At 53.9% G+C, this 18,876-nt stretch overlaps 2 protein-coding genes across 3 annotated transcripts in view; one reads left to right on the top strand and one right to left on the bottom strand.

The window, feature by feature from the left end:
* The first annotated feature begins 7,664 nt into the window (after positions 1-7,664).
* On the top strand, positions 7,665-11,761 carry CHPF2 (chondroitin polymerizing factor 2). The gene is made up of 4 exons (XM_049777832.1): positions 7,665-8,110; positions 8,632-9,196; positions 9,787-9,969; positions 10,386-11,761. Exons 1-4 carry the CDS (start codon positions 7,848-7,850, stop codon positions 11,667-11,669), a joined length of 2,295 nt encoding a protein of 764 aa, XP_049633789.1. The 5' UTR covers positions 7,665-7,847; the 3' UTR covers positions 11,670-11,761.
* SMARCD3 (SWI/SNF related, matrix associated, actin dependent regulator of chromatin, subfamily d, member 3) overlaps positions 11,720-18,876 on the bottom strand; it is a 29,208-nt gene continuing 22,051 nt past the window's right edge. For both annotated transcript variants that reach the window (XM_049777903.1, XM_049777902.1), the window contains 12 exons: positions 17,237-17,448; positions 15,839-15,881; positions 14,957-15,079; positions 14,731-14,853; positions 14,418-14,513; positions 14,203-14,304; positions 13,892-14,053; positions 12,875-12,972; positions 12,597-12,732; positions 12,333-12,455; positions 12,140-12,241; positions 11,720-12,043 (listed from right to left, as the gene is read on the bottom strand). In XM_049777903.1, coding sequence (XP_049633860.1) covers positions 11,990-12,043; positions 12,140-12,241; positions 12,333-12,455; positions 12,597-12,732; positions 12,875-12,972; positions 13,892-14,053; positions 14,203-14,304; positions 14,418-14,513; positions 14,731-14,853; positions 14,957-15,079; positions 15,839-15,881; positions 17,237-17,448 — 1,374 coding nt within the window. In that variant the 3' untranslated portion in view covers positions 11,720-11,989. The remainder of the gene's footprint in view (positions 12,044-12,139; positions 12,242-12,332; positions 12,456-12,596; positions 12,733-12,874; positions 12,973-13,891; positions 14,054-14,202; positions 14,305-14,417; positions 14,514-14,730; positions 14,854-14,956; positions 15,080-15,838; positions 15,882-17,236; positions 17,449-18,876) is intronic.

Here is an 18,876-nt window from a genome sequence, read left to right as displayed (position 1 = left end):
GAACTCACTTATATTTCCATGACCCCACAACATCATCACCATCAACCAGTTTTGTTCCATATGAGGTTTGTACCTAGGTGCTGCTGAAAATCTAGAAATACTCTTGCTTGACATAGTATAAACTACTTACTAAAGATGGGTTTTGGGGCTGGAATGCTTTGAAGCTCCAATTCTGCTGTCATGGTATGTGGTAAATCATAACTTGATAAAATACCTAACACTCTCTTTTGGGAAATGAAACTGATAGTAGCACTTACCTCATAAGGTTGTAAATTGCTTTTTTTTTGGTAAATTGCTTTTAGTTAATTAATTAAAGCAATTGACTTCTACCAGGTTTCTTTCTAGAAGTTTTGCCTCAGTATGCATTATAAAGATTGCTTCATTTAGGGGCCGGAGTGATAGCACGGTGGTAGGACTTTTGCCTTGCATGCGGCCAACTCAGGACGGGCCTGGGTTCTATCCCTGGCATCCCATATGGTCCTCCAAGGCTGCCAGGAGTGATTTCTGAGCGCAGAGCCAGAAGTAACCCCTGAGCACCACTGGGTGTGGCCCCCCCAAAACAAAAACAAATAAAAAGATTGCTTCATTTAATGCATTTAACAAACATTGAATATTTGTTACTGGCAAGTTTTCTTTTTTAGAAAAAGAAAATAAAGGGGCCGGGCGGTGGCGCTGAAGGTAAGGTGCCTGCCTTGCCTGCGCTAGCCTTGGACGGACTGCGGTTCGATCTCCCGGTGTCCCATATGGTCCCCCAAGCCAGGAGCAACTTCTGAGCACATAGCCAGGAGTAACCCCTGAGCGTTACCGGGTGTGGCCCAAAAACCCAAAAAAAAAAAAAAAAAAGAAAAAGAAAATAAAGATAATAGTTGGCTAAAGTTGCAAAGCCCCATCCTTTTTTTCTAACTTTATTCAAACGAGGTGGTTTACAAAGTTGCTTGGGTATTCAATGTTGTGGCACCATTCCCACCATCTGCATGATCTTCACCATTGCTCCCAGTTTTCCATCCACTCCAAGGCACCCTTAGCAGGCACAAAATAATTTTATATTACTTGTCACAACAAATTGGCTAGTATAATTATAAAAATATTTCAATAAAATGAACATTTTGGGGCCCAGAGAGATAGCACAGCAAGGCAAGCAGCCGATCCAGGACCAAAGGTGGTTGGTTCAAATCCCGGTGTCCCACATGGTCCCCCTTGCCTGCCAGGAGCTATTTCTGAGCAGACAGCCAGGAGTAACCCCTGAGCACTGCTGGGTGTGGCCCAAAAACCAAAATAATAATAATAATAATAAAAATAAATAAATAAATAAAAAGGAATCAGACATTTAAAAAAAATGAACATTTTGAAAATTATCATATCTCACAATGCTTAACAATGTTATTAAAGTCATTGAGGATTTACTTTGAGCTGTTTGTGCAAGTTGAGCTTTCCTGTTATTGTTTTTGCTTATTGAGCTTAGTGGGCTCCCATGCTGCTTTCTCATCTAGTTTTCTGTATTTATAGTCAGAATTGTTATGTTGGGTTTTTTTGTTTGTTTGTTGTTGTTTTTTTTTTTTTTTTTTTTGGTTTTTGGGTCACACCCGGCAGTGCTCAGGGGTTACTCCTGGCTGTCTGCTCAGAAATAGCTCCTGGCAGGCACAGGGGACCATATGGGACACCGGGATTCGAACCAACCACCTTTGGTCCTGGATCGGCTGCTTGCAAGGCAAACGCCGCTGTGCTATCTCTCCGGGCCCTGTTATGTTGTTTTTGGGAGGGGGTTGTTTGTTTGTTTTGGGACCACACTTAGTAGTGCTCAGGGATTATTTCTGGCTTTGTGCCCTGCAGAAATCATTCCTGGGGCTGGAGCAATAGCACATGGGTAGGGCGTTTGCCTTGCAGGCATTTGACCCAGACCAACCCGAATTAGATCCCTAGCATCCAATATGGCCCCTTGAGCTTGCCAGGAGCTATTTCTGAGTGCAGAGCCAGGAGCAACTGTTGAGTACCACAGGGTCTGCCCCCCCAAAAAAACAAAAACAAACAAAAATCACTCCTGGCAGGCTCAGGGGACCTTATGGAATGCCCAGGATCACACCAGGATCGGCTGCAAGGCAAATGCCCTACCTGCTATTGCTCTGGTCCTGCACTGTCAGAATTGTGACCACACACTTCAGGACATTCGGAATCTGTAGAATTGGGTTGATTCTCAGCTCATTTCACTCTCACAGAGGCTCAAGTTTTCAGCCCAAAGACTGTTGTACATGTGAGTTTCATCAACTTGGCATCTTTTCCTAGATTAGTTGTGAAGCTGTGAAGTTAGACCATTTACATGGCTGTTGGGGCTTCTATCAGTGGGGAGTTGGAGTGAGAGGCTTCCCACCCCACTCTGAGAAGGCTTAAGAGTTTTCAGACTGACAACTGATGCACCTGGGAGTTTTTGGGTTTTTTTAGGTAAAGCCCCCAGCCTTTATGTAGCAAAAGTAGATCTTGGGGCCAAAAAGATAGTATCAAGGGGTAAGACACTTATCTTAAAAGGCAGCCAGTTGGGGCCAGAGAGATAGCATGAAGGTAAGGTGTTTGCCTTGCATGCAGAAGGATAGTGGTTCCAATCCAGGCATCCCTGAGCCTGCCAGGAGTGATTTCTGAGTGTAGAGCCAGGAGTAACCCCTGAGCACTGCTGGGTGTGACCCAAAAACCAAAAAAAAAAAAAAAAAGGCATCCAGTCCAGGGGCCAGAGTGGTGGCGCAAGTGGTAAGGCATCTGCCTTGCCCACGCTAGCCTAGGACAGACTTCAGTTCAATCCCCCAGCTCCAGGGGCCAGATTGATGATGCAAGCGGTAAGGCATTTGCCTTGCCCACGCTAGCCTAGTTCAGACCTTGGTTCAATCCCCCGGCATCCCATATGGTCCCCCAAGCCAGGAGCAATTTCTGAGTGCATAGTCAGAAGTAACCCCTGAGCATCACTGGGTGTGGCCCAAAACTCCCCCCCAAAAACAAAAACATAAACAAACGAAAAACAGCCGGTTCAGATTTGATCCCTGGCACTACCAGAAGTGATCCTTGAGCATAGAGCCAGGAGTAATTCCTGAGTACTGATAGGTGTGGCTAAAAAGCTTAGGTTAAGTAGTTGTCAGTAATTGTGGATTACATAAAATTACCCATCCACGTACCTAACATCCTGTAAACAGCTTCCTTTTCTTGGTGAAATAAATGTAAATTCTAGACAGGTTACAGAGATCGAGCTTTCTCAGCCTCTTATTTATATCATTGTGTTTGTCCCACTCACACCCCTGGAACATTTAACAGATGAGAAACATAGTCCCAAAGGTTAGTAAAAATAGTTCCAGTAAGAGACTGTGCCAGGATTTGAGGCTAAATGATTCCAGTGCCAAAGAAAGACTCACCCGTTATTTCTAGCTAGCCTCATAGCAGCCAATCACATCCAGGATTCCCTGTGCATTAGCCATTGCCGGATGGTCTCATCACAGCATTAGCTGCTTCAAGAGCATGTTGACCATATGCATATTATGCCATTCTCATTCTGGAGCTCAGATCTCTTACAGAAACAGATCAGGGACGTGGGGAGAAGAAATGGGGAAAAAATGGGACCAGAGCGATAGCACAGTAGTTTGCCTTACACGCGGCCAACCTAGGACAGACCTGGGTTCAATTCCCAGTAAGCCATATGGTCTCCTGAGTCTGCCAGGAGCGATTTCTGAGCACAGAGCCAGGAGTAACCCCTGAGTGCCACTGGGTGTGGCCCAAAAAACAAACAAAGGGATTAAAAGAGCCAGGAATCCAGGAGGGAGAGAGGGACATGTGGATTGAGAGGTAGGAGGAGAGGACTGGCTAAATTGGAGAATCAGTGTTGGAGAGATATAGTATAGGCTGGAGAGGGAGAACTTGATTTGCGTGTGGCAAACTCTGGTACAACCTATGCTGGCACAGTATGGTCCCCATGCACTAACAAAAGACACACCCTGGAGTAACCCTTGAGCACTACCTGGGGTAACTCAAACCCCATACAAAATCTTTTTCAAACAAAATATAAAGTGTAGGGCAGGACATATTTCAATATGGAACTACCTAGGAACTTTGTACTTGAGAAGGGGCTGCAAGGCTCAGTATGTATCTTGAACCATTTATAATTAAGGAAATTCAAAACAGAGCTGGTAGGAATTGAAATGCGCTATGACAGAAGGAAGATATCGAAGGCAAGATGCTTGCAGCAAATCCTGGCATCACATATGGTCTTTTAAGCCCCCAAGGAGTGATTCTTGAGGACGGAGCCAAGAGGAAGCCCAGAGTATGACCAAATGGCCAAACAACCCTAACTCCCTGCAAATAAAAGATGGTACAAGAATAGCAACCTAATTGAAAAAGAGTGAAATCTCTGTAGATGCCCTGTTGACCTTCAGTATTACTGGGTGTAGTCCCTATACAAATAAAACCTGGGGTCAAAGAGATAATACAGGGAGTAGGGTGCTTGCCTTTGATGCAGCCGACCCTGGGTTTATGCCAGCTCTGCACATGGTCACCTGAGTGCAGAGCCAGGAGTAACACAGAGCCTGAACACAACCATATATGGCTCAAAAACTTGACTCAGTCTGCTTTCTAGAAGCATCTAACTCCCAGTATGGACCCTTCCTTGATTTATAACTTTTATTTATTCTTTTAGTTTATAACCTTCCACCAAGTGAAGATGACCTTTTGGCTTCTGGCTACTGAGCTCAGAAACCCAAGATCAGAAAATCTTGGGAGGAAGGCAGGTATTCACAAGGACTTAGAAGCCTTCTGAGGATTGTCTTTCCCTTTGGAGAGTGTTCAGTCTGGATACCAGGTAGCATCTGCAATAACCAGCTGCCCCCAAATAAGGCTAATCCAAGAGCTTACAGGTTCTGATGGAAAGTTACAATCAGGGACTCAGTTTCAGTGAATGAGGCAAGTATGTGTCTCAAATTCCTAGGTGTCTGTGAAGTGGCACTGTGAGGGAGAGGGGATCTGAGTTCTGGGTCCAAACAGTGGTCCTCAAACTTTGGCCCGCGGGCCACATATTGTATTTGTATCTGTTTTGTTTCTTCACTGCAAAATAAGATATATGCAGTGTGCATAAGAATTCGTTCATAAGTTTTGTTTTTACTATAGTCAGACCCTCCAATGGTCTGAGGGACAGTGAACTGGCCCCCTGTTTAAAAAGTTTGAGGACCCCTAATAGAAGCCTCCAACTGTCACTCTTATTTTACTCTAGTGGATCCTGCTGCTGACAGGATCTATGCAGGACGGGCATGCTCTATGCTGAATTCATCTTACCTAGGTGAACAGGGGGGAGATAGGATTCAAAAGTAGAAGGGGTGGGGGCCAGAGATAGATGTACAGTAGCTGGACATTTGCCTTGCATGTAAGAGATCCAGGTTCAATCCATGGCATCAGCTTTTTGACTTTGTTTGAGCAATATCCAACAGTGCTTACATCATACTCTGGGTGTTCAATGATCACTCCTAGTAGAGTTTGGGGAAACTGTATATGGTGACATGGGTGGAACTTGGATTGGGCTTATGCAAGGCAAACACCTTAACCCTTAATCCTTAACCCATGCTCTATCTCTCCTGTGTTTGCACATGCACAAAAATCTTGAGTATTTTGTCTTTCTCATCCAACCTATTATCTTTTTTTTTTTTTTTTTATGAGCCCCTTCCTCTTACAGGACCTTCTCTGTCCTACCCATTTTCTGGAAAAGCCCTCTCCCATGTTTTGTTTGTATTGTTTGCTAGTGTTTTGTTGAGGATCTTTGCATTGGTATTCATCAAGGGTATTGTTTTTGTATTTGTTTTTTTTTGGGGGGGGGGTTTCACACCCGGCAGCGCTCAGGGGTTATTCCCGCTCTACACTCAGAAATCGCTCCTTTCAGGCTTGGGGGACCATATGGGATGCCGGTATTCGAACCACTGTCCTTCTGCATGCAAGGCAAATGCCCTACCTCCATGCTATCTCTCTGCCCCACCCCTCTCTGCTTTTGGTACTAGAGTAATATCTGCTTCATAGAAAATGTAAGTTCACATTTTGTTTGGATTGTGACTCTTTAGGTCGTAGCACCTCCAAATTCCAAGTTTAATTCTTGCCATAGTATGCTTCCCCTGGACCGTATTTATTATTTATTTATTTATTTATTCATTTTCATAGCAATGCTTATGACAGTTTGAGATCTCCCCCCACAGCTTCAATTCTTGATTTGTCGCTGTGTATTTAATGCCTGTCCCCAGGAGTCTCAGCTCCGGACCATACCCAGATCTTCTTTCACCTCTTTACTCAGGACACCGGCTGTCCGGAAACACTCAACATTTCTAAAAACTATAGCTAGAATCAGAACCAGGGGGTTCCGAAGCCCACTGAAAAAAGTCGGTTTTGCCTTAGGGGCAGCCAAGGCACACTCTATTGACAAGAAGAACTGCATTTATGCCCTTCTCATGAGCAAATGGAGTTAGGTTGGATCTTACTGCCAGTCTGGGCCACTTTGGATGCACAGGTTCAGCATCCCGGCGGGTGCTCGGGACTGGCCTGGCTGCCTGGCTGGCTGGCTGGCTGACCTGTCGTCTCAGACATGCGCGTGCGCGTGCGCGGGAGCGGCCGCCCACCGAGAGGAGGCGGCGGCGGCTAGAAGGGCCGGATGCGGTTACCATAGAGACAGGCGGACTGGGGGCGGAAGAGGAAGGGGCGCGCGCCGGCCTGTGAGGTGGCAGAGCGGCATCAGCGGCGGAGCTGGCTCCTGGCCTGCTTCTGGGGTCTGTCTCCCCCCCACACCCCGAATTCTCTGCTCTCCCTGCTCCCAAGAAAAAGGAGCGGGTCCCCTCTACATCCCCACGCCCTGCCCCGGCTCCTCTCCCGTTATCCGCTTGCAGAGCCCGAGCCCAACACTTGCAGGAGCCTTCCTCACTGGGCCGAGCCGGACTGGGGTACCCTGCACCCCCAAACGCATCCCGGCTCTCTCGGCGCTGGCAGCTGGAGATTCGGGGTCTCGCCCGATCGGGGCGGCCGAAAGTTTCCTTCCTGGCACCTAGTCAGCAGGCGTGACACAGCTGGGCCACCCGGTTCCCTTTTTCGGACCTTTGACAGCCCAGACCTGCCTTGCGCCCGGCTCCTGAGGTGTCTGTCTCGAGAGGTCTTGGATGGCCGAGGGGTAGAATTGGGGCGCCGCGGGCCCCCACTTGGCCCCCTCCCCACGTTCTCGACCACCCGGCCTTTTGCTGCATGCTGGGCTGGTGCCCCGATCCCCGACGCGGGGAACCTGGGGAGGTGCCAGTGCTGAATCACGCCGTCTGCCCACCTCGGGGGTGCTGCCACAAGGTCCATGTGAGGTGCTGGCAGCCCCTGAGTCTGAGGAGGGGTCCCTCCTCCGGCAGTGTTTGGCAGCTTTGCAAAGTGTGGAAAAGTCCAAGGAGGACTGGGAGCTCTTCCCTCTTGCAGCACTCCGGGTAAGGTACCCAGCCAGGTATTCTGGGAAAGATGGGAGGTGGCTCCTCTGTTTAGGATGTTTTGTCGGATCATTTGCTTCTTTCTCTCCCCTTTCCCTGGCGCCTACCCATTCTTTATACCGTGCTGCTGTCTCTTGGTCTCTAGGGCTCAGTTTTGTTTCGTTACCCTTTTGCTGGAAGACAGGAATTGATGCTGGTATCTGCCTGCTCCCTAGTTGGCCTGGACCTTGCTGAAGTCTGCGTGGATCTCTCAAGACCTGCCAAGCCCGGACACCACTGTCATGAGCCCCAGAACCCCTATGTGAAGCCGCACCCCTCTTGCTGACCTGGCGCTGCCAGCCCTGCTGCCCTCGAGCTGTGGTTTCGAGGCTCCACGTGGCAGGGCCGGCCGCCATGCGCCTGAATACCCTATTGGTTCTGCTGCGCCCAGCACTACCCCTCATCCTTGGGCTGTCTCTGGGGTGCAGCCTGAGCCTCCTGCGGGTTTCCTGGATCCAGGGTGATGGACAAGATCCCTGTGAGGAGGCCGTGGGGGAGCAAGGAGGGCCACAGAATCCCGCTGCGAGATCTCGGCTTGACCAAAGCAATGAAGACTTCGAGCCGCAGATTGTCCCTTATTATAGGGACCCCAATAAACCATACAAGAAGGTGCTCAGGTGAGACCTCACATGTGCGTGTTTTCTCACACCCTGAATCTTGGACTTAGCCTTCACAAGTGGAGGTGTCCAGCTCTATGGAGAGCATTTGGTTCTTTAGGGGATTGTATGTTTGGTATGCTGAGTGTTGAACCCAGGGTCTCATATCTGCAGAGGATATGGTCTACCTCTGAGTGCCGTCGCTGGCCCAGTTCTTTGTCTTCATACCAGTTTGTTCCTAAATATCCGCTCTTTGCATTATTGTCCCCTCATGCATTATTGTTAAATCATCACCATTATCATCATCATCATATGTTCTTGAATAGAACAAGAATTGCCCAGCCCTTCCTTTCTTCACCTCAGTGTCAACTCTCTGGGACCACTCACCCAGATCGAGGCTCATCTTTTGCTTCCCTCAGCCTAGGTCACTCACTGCACGATATGCCTGTGCCTAGGCTGGGCTCCCTCATTACAAGGGTTATGAGGGAATGGTGTGTGCCCAGTGAGCAGCACTGATGTATGGTCCACACTGGTTTCCACAGGACTCGCTACATCCAGACCGAGCTGGGATCTCGGGAACGGTTGTTGGTGGCAGTGCTCACCTCCCGGGCTACGCTATCCACGCTGGCCGTGGCTGTGAACCGCACAGTGGCCCACCACTTCCCTCGGTTGCTCTACTTCACTGGGCAACGAGGGCCCCGGGTCCCAGCCGGCATGCAGGTGGTGTCCCATGGAGACGAGAGACCAGCCTGGCTCATGTCTGAGACCCTACGCTACCTCCACACCCACTTCGGGGCCGACTATGACTGGTTCTTCATCATGCAGGATGACACATATGTGCAAGCCCAGCGCCTGGCAGCCCTTGCCGGCCACCTCAGCATCAACCACGACCTGTACCTGGGCCGTTCCGAGGAGTTCATTGGGGCAGGCGAGCAGGCCCGCTACTGCCATGGGGGCTTTGGCTACCTCCTGTCCCGGAGCCTCCTGCTCCGCTTGAGGCCACACTTGGATGGCTGCCGAGGGGACATCCTCAGTGCCCGCCCTGATGAGTGGCTAGGTCGTTGCCTCATCGACTCTCTGGGCATCGGCTGTGTCTCACAGCACCAGGTAATGGTCCAGTCAGTTTGTGGTGACAAGTGGAATCTTCAGGCCAGCTACTACAGACTCATCTGGTTAGAGGAGCAAAAGAAAAGCTTCTAGAGAAGGGCCCTAGCCAGCTCTCCCAACTGCCTCTCCAAACCCTAGTCCTGTTCCATGTATCACAGCTCACAGGGACCTGTCTTGGGAGGTAACAGCCCTGAGCCACGGATGAAAGAAGAGGGGAGGGGATTGGTTTCTGATAGGCTTACAGAGAAGCCTTGGGATTCCTTTGGGGGAGTGTCTTTCCTCACCTCCCTCAAGTGATTTCTCAAAGTCTGGTGGTGAAGCCAGAGTGATAATACAGAAGAGAAAGCATTTGCTTGCACATGGCTAATCCCTGTTGATCCCCTGCACAGAGGATGTAGGATTCCCCCAAGCCCCATCAGGAATAAGGATTAAGCATGGGCCCCAAATTACAAAGCAAAATAAAATAGTGAAAGCAGGGTCAGGTGTCCATGTATGCCTAGAACTGCAGCAAAAATGCATGTGCATTCTGAGTGGGGTTGTAGTGTACACGGGAAGCACTGCACCATTGATGACTCAATCCATTTCTCCAGGGGCAGCAGTACCGCTCGTTTGAACTGGCCAAAAACAGGGATCCTGAGAAGGAAGGGAGTTCGGCTTTCCTCAGCGCCTTTGCTGTGCATCCTGTCTCCGAGGGAACTCTCATGTACCGTCTCCACAAACGCTTCAGTGCTCTGGAGCTGGAGCGGACATATAGCGAGATCAAGCAACTGCAGGTGAGGGGCCAGAGGGGTTCAGGTGTGTGTGCCCATGGGGCTGGTATCAGGAGTTGGTACTACTGCTCAGGGCTGCTCTTCTGCCCAAGGATCCTGCAGGCAAGGCAAGGCTGTCTCGTGTTTGCCAGAATAGCTGAGCTATCCATGACATGGTGCCTTGTTAAAGAGGCCCAATGACACTCAGAGTCACAGAGGGACTGACCCCAGTGCTCTGGAACAGAGGAAGGCCTCTAGGCATTGGTGGGCATTCAGGTGTGCATGCTAGAGGGCATGAGATTCTTCTGCAGAGGAGGAGAATCCTGTGGCTGGAAGGATATAAATTCCTGCTTGTTGCTATGCCAGTTCCAGTCAGGGTTGAGGTCTGGGCAGATGACCAGCACCTGCAAGACCCTGATTCTCTCCTCTCCAATTCCCAGGCTCAAATCCGGAACCTGACTGCCCTGACCCCAGAAGGGGAAGCAGGACTGAGCTGGCCCGTTGGCCTCCCGGCCCCCTTCAGGCCACACTCTCGCTTCGAGGTGCTGGGCTGGGACTACTTCACAGAGCAGCATACATTCTCCTGTGCAGATGGTGCTCCCAAGTGCCCTCTGCAGGGGGCCACCAGGGCTGACGTGGGCAATATAGTGGAAACAGCCTTGGAGCAACTGAACCAGCGCTACCAGCCCCGCCTGCGCTTTCAGAAACAGCGGCTGCTCAATGGCTACCGGCGCTTCGACCCAACTCGGGGCATGGAGTACACACTGGACCTGCTGCTGGAGGCCGTGACACAGCGTGGGCATCGGCGGCCTCTCGCCCGCAGAGTCAGCCTGCTGCGGCCCCTAAGTCGGGTGGAAATCTTGCCCATGCCCTACGTTACTGAGGCCACCCGGGTGCAGCTAGTGCTGCCACTGCTGGGGGCTGAGGCGGCGGCCGCCCTGGCTTTCCTGGAGGCCTTTGCAGCCAGAGTCCTGGAGCCACGAGAGCATGTGCTGCTCACTCTCTTACTGGTGTATGGGCCACGGGAAGGGGGCCGCGGGGCCCCAGATCCCTTTCTTGATGTGAAGGCAACTGCTGCGAAGCTTGAGCGCAGGTACCCAGGGACAAGGCTGGCCTGGCTGGCTGTGCGTGCAGAGGCCCCCTCCCAAGTACGCCTCATGGACGTGGTCTCCAAGAAACACCCCGTGGACACCCTCTTCTTCCTCACCACTGTCCGGACCCGGCCGAGTCCCGAAGTCCTCAACCGCTGCCGGATGAATGCCATCTCGGGCTGGCAGGCCTTCTTCCCACTCCACTTTCAGGAGTTCAACCCTGCCCTGGCACCCCAGAGGTCACCAGACGCCCCCTCCCCTCCTGGTGCCGACCCTGCCCGGGGTGCCCCTGTGGGGGGCAGGTTTGACCGCCAGGCATCAGCTGAGGGCTGCTTCTACAACGTTGACTACCTGGCTGCTCGTGCCCGGCTGGCCGCGGAGCTGGCGGGCCAGGAGGAGGAGGAAGCCCTGGAGGGGCTAGAGGTGATGGATGTTTTTCTCCGCTTCTCAGGGCTCCACCTCTTCCGGGCCGTGGAGCCAGGGCTAGTGCAAAAGTTCTCAGTTCGAGAGTGCAGCCCACGGCTGAGTGAGGAACTGTATCACCGCTGCCGTCTCAGCAACCTGGAGGGGCTGGGCGGGCGTGCACAGCTGGCCATGGCCCTGTTTGATCAGGAACAGGCCAACAGTACCTAGCACCAGCAGGTAGGACACTTGCATGGACAGAAGGACGGAGAGCTCGTGGCTGTATTTTTTTTTTTTTAATAAGAAAACGTTATTAAACACGATTTCTGCTGAACTGTGCTTGGGTCTAGAGAAATGAAGTCAGGGCAGCCTTGGAAGGGCTGTGGTTGTTTCCCCGGGAGACCCACTGCCTGCCCCTCCCTCCTTTCCTTCTCTGCTGCCAATGACCACACAGCTCCTACTGGATGAATGACCTTTAATCCCATCTTCCCGTGGCTGCCAGGATAGAGGGGGATAGCAGTGCTGGATTCTCGGTGCTCCTTCACAGGCTCCTAGGTGTTTCGTACAACAAGTGACTGCTCCAGCTCCTGCCTGCGCTGCTGGATCTAGAGATATCAGAGCAGGAGAGAGCAGACAGAGCTGCTGGTGAGTGCCAGGAAGCCGGCCCTAGAGGAACGGGCTTTGCCAAGGGCCTTTCCTACCTTGCAGTAGAAGTAGCGACTGACAGCTTCCTGGGACCAGGGTTGGTGGTAGAACTCGGCCCTGCGCTCCTCCTCTGGGTTGCCTGCAACATCTGTCATGACCTGGGAGCAAGGAGTGGGATGTTGGTATGGGTTCCCCATTTCTGTCAGATCGATCACCTCATCTCTCACCCAGGGTCCCTGTCCCTGTCACCTTGAGGTCCCGGCTCTGGGAGCGGAGCAGGTCCTGGATGTAACCTTTGGGGTCCCTGGAGAAGCTCAGCATGAAATCCCTCTGGGTCTTGAGCTGGTTTATGGACTCGATGGTCTCATGGATCTACAGGTAGAAACAGGCGCTGTCCAGGGGGATTTTGGGAGAGGAGGTCCGAGGCTGCTGGTCCTCCGCAGGCTAGTCCCCAGGGCACCCTGCCTTTGTCATGTGTCCGTAGTCCCTTCTAGCTCTGGGCTGTGGCCCCACCTTACTGTCCAGGGCACTGATCTCCTGCTGGTTGGCCGTGGACAGGAGGAAGCTGCTCATCTGCCCCTTGAGTGGCTCTTCCACCTCCACATCGATGTCGTAACATGCAGTCTTCTTCTGGTCTGACGGGTCCACGCTGTGGGAAAGGCCAGCCCTTGGGGTTCACGCTGTCCCACAAAGGCCTTTCTAGGACAACATGGGGATGGGAGAAGCGAGGACAGAGGAAGGACAGGCAGGGACATCAGTACTTTGCTGGGCCATCATGTCAAGGACCTCACCTGATGACATGGTTAATGACAATTGGGTCAGGGGGTAGGAGCAGAGCAGTGAGGCGCTGGGGGATCTCAGAAAACTTCAATCGGGGACAGTCGAAAATCTGAAGCCAAAGGAGAGATCTGTGTTGGATAAGAGCTTGACCACCATTATGGAGCCTTCCATTCCTGACCAGCTACAGGAAGCCAGAAACTGTCTAATCCTTAGTGCTGAAGTAATTGAACAGGAGAGGCCATCCTGCCTTCCTACCCACCATGGCTGGTCCAGAGCAGGCCAGCAACCCCACAGGCTTCAGCACCTGTACGTGCCAGGCTCCCTTAACCTGGAAAGAGAGCGTGCACTGGTGCCTAAGCATGCAATAAACACTCACTGGCCTTGCCACTCCTTATCTCTGTGCCCAGTGTGGCCGCAGCCAGCACCACCATTCCTGGCTCTCTGGTCAGGAGTCACTCCCAGCTTAGGGGACCCTATGCAGTGCTGGGGATCAAAACAAACTAGGTTATGTGCAGGACAGCTCCTTCCCTAGTGTCTCAAGTCTCCAGCCCTGCCGAATTCTTTGAAAGTTAATTTTATTCACCAAGTCAATGAGAGAAGTTTCTCACTTCACTCTCAAGCCTTCATGGAAATGGGCCTTTCCTGATCCAGCAGCCCCAGAAGTTAGCAGGGATAGCTGTTAGCAATTTTTTTTCTTTTTCTTTTTTTTTGGTTTTTGGGTCACACACAGCAGCACTCAGGGGTTCCTCCTGGCTCTATGCTCAGAAATCGCCCCTGGCAGGCTCAGGGGACCATATCATATGGGATGCCAGGAATAAAACCACCGACCTGCATGCAAGGCAAACGCCTTACCTCCATGCTATCTCTCCGGCCCCCTGTTAGCAATTTCTTGACTGTTAACACTCCCACCACTACCATACAATACAAGGAATGAATCTGGAATGTGGACCTGGATTCCAGGTGCCAAGACTCGAATCCCTTTTAACTCGGCCTTGTGGGTTCCCATCCCTGCAGGGTTCAGCTGGTACCTGCTGGAAGTACTTGTCCCCGTTGATGTATTCCTTGTCATGTGAGTCCTGTAGCCTGTTGGTCTTCACGTACTGCCAGAGGGCCTGGACAATGGCCGACCGGCTCTGTGTGTGCAGTCCCAGCAGACGGGCCAAGCGGGGGTCCAGTTTGAACTGGGGGGGCTGGGAGAAGGTGGCTGTGAGAACAGGGCAAGGGAGGGGGGTACGAGAGGGGGCTGGGCAGCTTGATGTGGGTTTGCTCCATGAACTGTGCCCTGGAGAAGCAGAGGCTGCAGGTGCCCAGTGCCTGTTCACACATGGCAGGTCCTCACCTGGTAGTCCAGCATGAGGAGCAGCGTGCAGCGTACACTCAGGTCACCTGGCCTCTTCACTTGGAAGCCATCTGTCTCCTGCGTGGTAGGTGTCCGGTGCCACTGTGAGGGGGAACACCAGGCTGGGGGGTCAGGGTCATGTGGGGCTCTGGGCTGGCGTTTCTGCATTTGGGACAGAGACTGCTCACAGGCAAATAAATGAGTTAGGGTCTTACTTCTACTAGGTGGTTGTCAGGGCCATAAAGGTCTTTGTCCAACTCAATGACCAAACTCTTGAAGAAGGATGAGAACTTCCGCTTCTGCTTGCTGGGCTGTGGGAGAAGTACAAGGACCATGGGGACAGGACAGAGGCCTTGGAGACAGGACAGGGATGGACAGGCCCACCAAGGCATGATCTGGGAGTGTGAGGCTGGCAGTTGGCAGTAGGCCTCTTTGCCCAGTCAGGGCTGGTTCCCTGATCCCGAATATCGTGCTGGTCCCCTCTGCCCATCCCCACCAGGACACCCAAAGACCTGGGCCTAGACGTACATCATCCAGGAGCTTCCCCTCCACCCGCAGTTCCCAGGAGGCGATGCTGCCATCCGAGTCCTCGGCATCCGGCTTGGCGGGGTTAAACGTATTGGAGATATAAAGACGCAGCTTCCGCTTTTGCTGTTGAAAATAGAGAGCAAGACTTGGGGGGCAGTGTCTCCCCTCCTCCCTCCTCCACCTCCATCTAGGAACAGGACATTGAGCCCTCTAACCCCCAAAACACCTTCATGGGTCTTTTCAGCGCCTCCTGGATGTCCACCCGCTTTCTCATGATGGTCTGGTCTAGTTTCCTCTCAAACGCCAGGAGGTCCATGTAAGCCTGGGACTCTGGGACCAGTTCCCGAATCTGGGAGGGAAGAATTGTATGGATGGGGCCCGGGGAAACAGCATCTTGGACAGTCTTGTTAGGACAATGGGCACCAGGGGCAGAACATGGGAGGGGGTGTCCTGGTTCTGGAACACAAAGCCTAAATTGGGGTTTCTCCCCCAGGAATCCTATGCTACAGAGGAGGTCGGAAGCTGGGCTAGGCTCCCCCGCTCCACCTAGCACCCCAAGCCTGGAGGTTCGCCTGCCCAGCCTCCTCACCCTGGTACCCAGCCCTGGGCTTTGTGCAGTTTATGACCATAGATAGGGTTCTGGGATCCCTGAGACAGTGGGGTGCCTTGGTTACTTGCCTCTACCTTGTCCCCAAACCCAGACACCACTAGGGGTTTCCCAGCTGTGGTTCCCTGTCTTCAGCAGGCCTTGGGAGCAATGTCAGGATGCCAGACCTCACCAGCTTCTGTATCCTGGTCCCCCTCCTTCCCGCCCCCCTAGTCTCTGGTCCCCAAGTTCTCATTTGTTTCTCTTTGTCCTATGTCTGTACATCTTAGGGTGGCTGAAAAACAGTTGTGTACACTCCGAGTTCCTGACCCCTGCAGGCTCCCCTCATCTCCACCCCACACCCTCCCTCTGGCCTGGGAAGCCCCTCTTCTTAACGAGCTTTTTGGAAACAAAAAGTGGCGAAGTGAGCGGTGTGCTCCAGTGGAAGGCAGTAGGGGGTGCGGTGGGAAAGGGTGGGGTGGCAGCAGCAGGATGGGGGCTGGGGCTACAGAATGGACTCACCCTTTGAGGGAGGATTTTGTCAGCCATCTTCCTCCTCTTGGCACTGTACATTTTTTAAAGAAAAAAAACAGGTTACCATGGCGACAGATCTGGGAGTAACGAGGCCACCTGCTAAATTATCCCGACATCTCCGCCTGCCAGGCTGGGGTTCCCACAGCCTTCCACCCCACCCTGTCCTGCGGTCCAGGAGGGGGACTGCAGAGTCTAAGGGGCACTGGGGAAGCCGGAGCACAGTTGTGAGGTTCAGCAAAGGCCCCAAAAGGCCAGGGGTTTGAGGCATCCTTGGGCTGCCATACCTGATTTGTACCCTGGGCACAGAGGACAACACCCCCAAGGGTCTGAACATCCTTACTCTCTGATGGGCTAACAGAACCCAGATACACGGATCTAGAAAGGAGGTGTCCCCTGGGTGGCAGTGGGCCGGAGGAGCTGTCTGGACTTAGACTCCCAGCGTCCTAAGGTGCTGGTTGCCCAGTGCACCCCTTGAAAGCCCTCTTGGAAACCCAGCTGCAAGGATGGTTACACACTGCCCCCTTGTGGTAGCCCCGACTGCTGCCCCCCAACACCTTGTAAATAAAAAAAAAAATTTTTTTTTTTTTAAATTTTAGGGCCAGGCAAGCGCCCTTTATTTATTATTACCATAATAATGATACGTTGGGCATACATTTCTGATGTTATCTGAGATCAACCAGGGACGTGTTTACTGTCTAAAATGAGACTATTCACGTGGCCAGAGAATTCCTAAGGACAGTCTAGTCAATGAAGAGTTCTTTTTTTTTTGGGTGGGGGGGAGAGAGGAGAGATGATGAAAAGCCAGATTTCTTTCACCTTTCTGGGGAGCCCATCTAGTGCGCTTTTTAAAAAGTCTGGGACCCAGAGAAGAGAGGGACAGCGCCATGCAGCAACAGCAGCAGCAGCAGCAGCAGGAGCTTTTGGGGTCCCCAGATGCGAATGCATGCCCTTGATGGGGGGGCACAGGACAGAACTAGGGGCAGCCCTTGGGCAGAGACCACCCACCCATTACAGGGCACACTGCCAACCTCTACCCCCCGCCCCAGATTTAGCTTTAGATTTAGATCTAAGGGTCACACTGGGGAAGGGGGACACGGCTCCCGGAGGTGCATACCCCCCAAAGCCCCGGGAAGCGGCGTGGACACGGGCCAGGGCAGGTGGCCGTCCCCGGGCCAGCGGGGCGCGACGGCCGCCCGTCTCGTCCAGGTCTGGGTCCCTCTCCCTCCCGACGGTGGGCACGCCACGCCACGCCACACAAAGGGAGCCGGGCCGGGGCCCCTCCGCCCGCCCCCGGGCCCAGGGGGCGCTGCCCGGGGCCGCGGCGATCGCGGGGGGCCGAGCCGGGTCCCGCCCCGCCCCGCCCCGCCCCAACCCGCCCCGACTCACCTGCGGCTCCGCGCGGGGGCGGCGGGCACCGGCGGCGCCTGGCTCTGGGCCTGGCTCTGCCCGGGCGGGGGCGCTGCTCGCTTGCGGGCGGGCTCCATGCCCGCGGGGGCCAGGCCGGGTCGCACGGCGGGGCTGCCCAGGAACGGGGAGCCCGGGGGTCCCATGGGCGCCCCCTGGTGGGGCATCCGCGCTCCAGACGGCATCCCGGGGCGCTGCGGGGCGGGCGCGGGCGCGGGTGCGGGTGCGATGCGGGGCGGGGGAGAGCAACAGACAAGGCGTCCGCGGGTCAGAGCCGGGCCGAGGGGTGAGGCGGAGGCGGGGGGCTGCCCTGCAAGCTCGGCGAGCCCACGTGGGTCTCCCCGCCCCTCCCAGCCGCCCCCCGCCCCCCGGGCTGGGGACCCCCCGAAGCTGCCGCCGCGGGCGGGAGAAGAAAGCTGGGGCGCCCGTTTCCCGCAGCCCCTGCAGGAGACGAATGAAGCCGGCACCGCGGCTCCGGGCTTTGCGGGCGCGATCTGCAGGCTCGGGGCTCGGGGCGCCTTTCCACCTTGCCCAAGGACGGGCACCCGCTAAGGCCTCCCCCCAGGCGGCCAGGACCCAGCCCCCCGCAGTCCCCACTTGACAGACGAGACCACTGGGGCTCAAGGAGAAATGCGACGCGGCCAAGGTCATGCCGCCCCGTGCACGGTTTGGGAGGGACCCCGGGCTTTGTCTTTCTCAGGTTCTAGCTAATAGCACCCCCCTTCCTCGAGTCTCAGTGGCTGGCTAGGGTCCAGGCCCACTTCAGCTCCCTGAAATTGGGGATAAAGGGCACTCTTGACCCTCGGTACCCCCACTCACCCCCCTCCCCAAAATCACTTTGATCTTAATTCCCAATGGCTACACCCAGGGTCTTCTATAAACTGAGCCCATCCCAAGGATTTGCTTCAAGGTGAAGGCAGCAAAGGTGAGACTCCCTCCAGCCCCCTTTCCCAGCTGGAAGAGCCGCCAGGTTCCTCTGCCTGCATCCCCCAAAGTGGTGCCCACCACCTCCTTCTACAGCCCCACCCCAACAAGTGCAGAGAGGGCCCAGGGGTTATTAAGACCCCGTTTTGGTCCAACTTCCAGGAGGCTGCAGAGTAGTGGGTAAAGGGAAGAGGTGGGAATTCAGGCAACAGGAAGGAGGTGAGGGGGCTGATGGGGTGCCTGTGGCCCCTGTACCCCATGCACTGCCCTCCAGCAATGCAGCTGCCCCTACCAGCACCCTCCTGTCCCCCCACCCCGCCCCCACCTGGTCCGACCTGACTCCACCAGCCAGCTGTCCCTGCCCATCTCTCCCACAGGGAAAGGGCTTGTGGCTTGTGTGCTATACTATGGGGCCTCCCTGCCCCACCTGGGCCTGTCACTCAAGCCCCTTGGATTTTTCTGGAGCCCAGGCCTGGTCATTCCCTAACAGCACTCAGAGTACTCAGGTAGTGAGAGAGGGTCTTGCAGTGCCCCCCACAACCCAAGTTCTAAGTTGGCCGATGTGTAATCACTTTTAAGTGGGACCCCTTTAACCAGCAAGCTCAGAGCTATTAGCTACTCACAGAAGCCTGGGGGTCAGGAGGCAGGCTGGCTTGGGGATCCCCTCAAAGAGAGACTTTAGCGTACCCTCAGACCAG

Source organism: Suncus etruscus, chromosome 1 (assembly GCF_024139225.1).
Source record: "Suncus etruscus isolate mSunEtr1 chromosome 1, mSunEtr1.pri.cur, whole genome shotgun sequence".
Classification (NCBI taxonomy): Eukaryota; Metazoa; Chordata; class Mammalia; order Eulipotyphla; family Soricidae; genus Suncus; species Suncus etruscus.
This window is presented reverse-complemented; position numbering and strand designations above follow the sequence as displayed.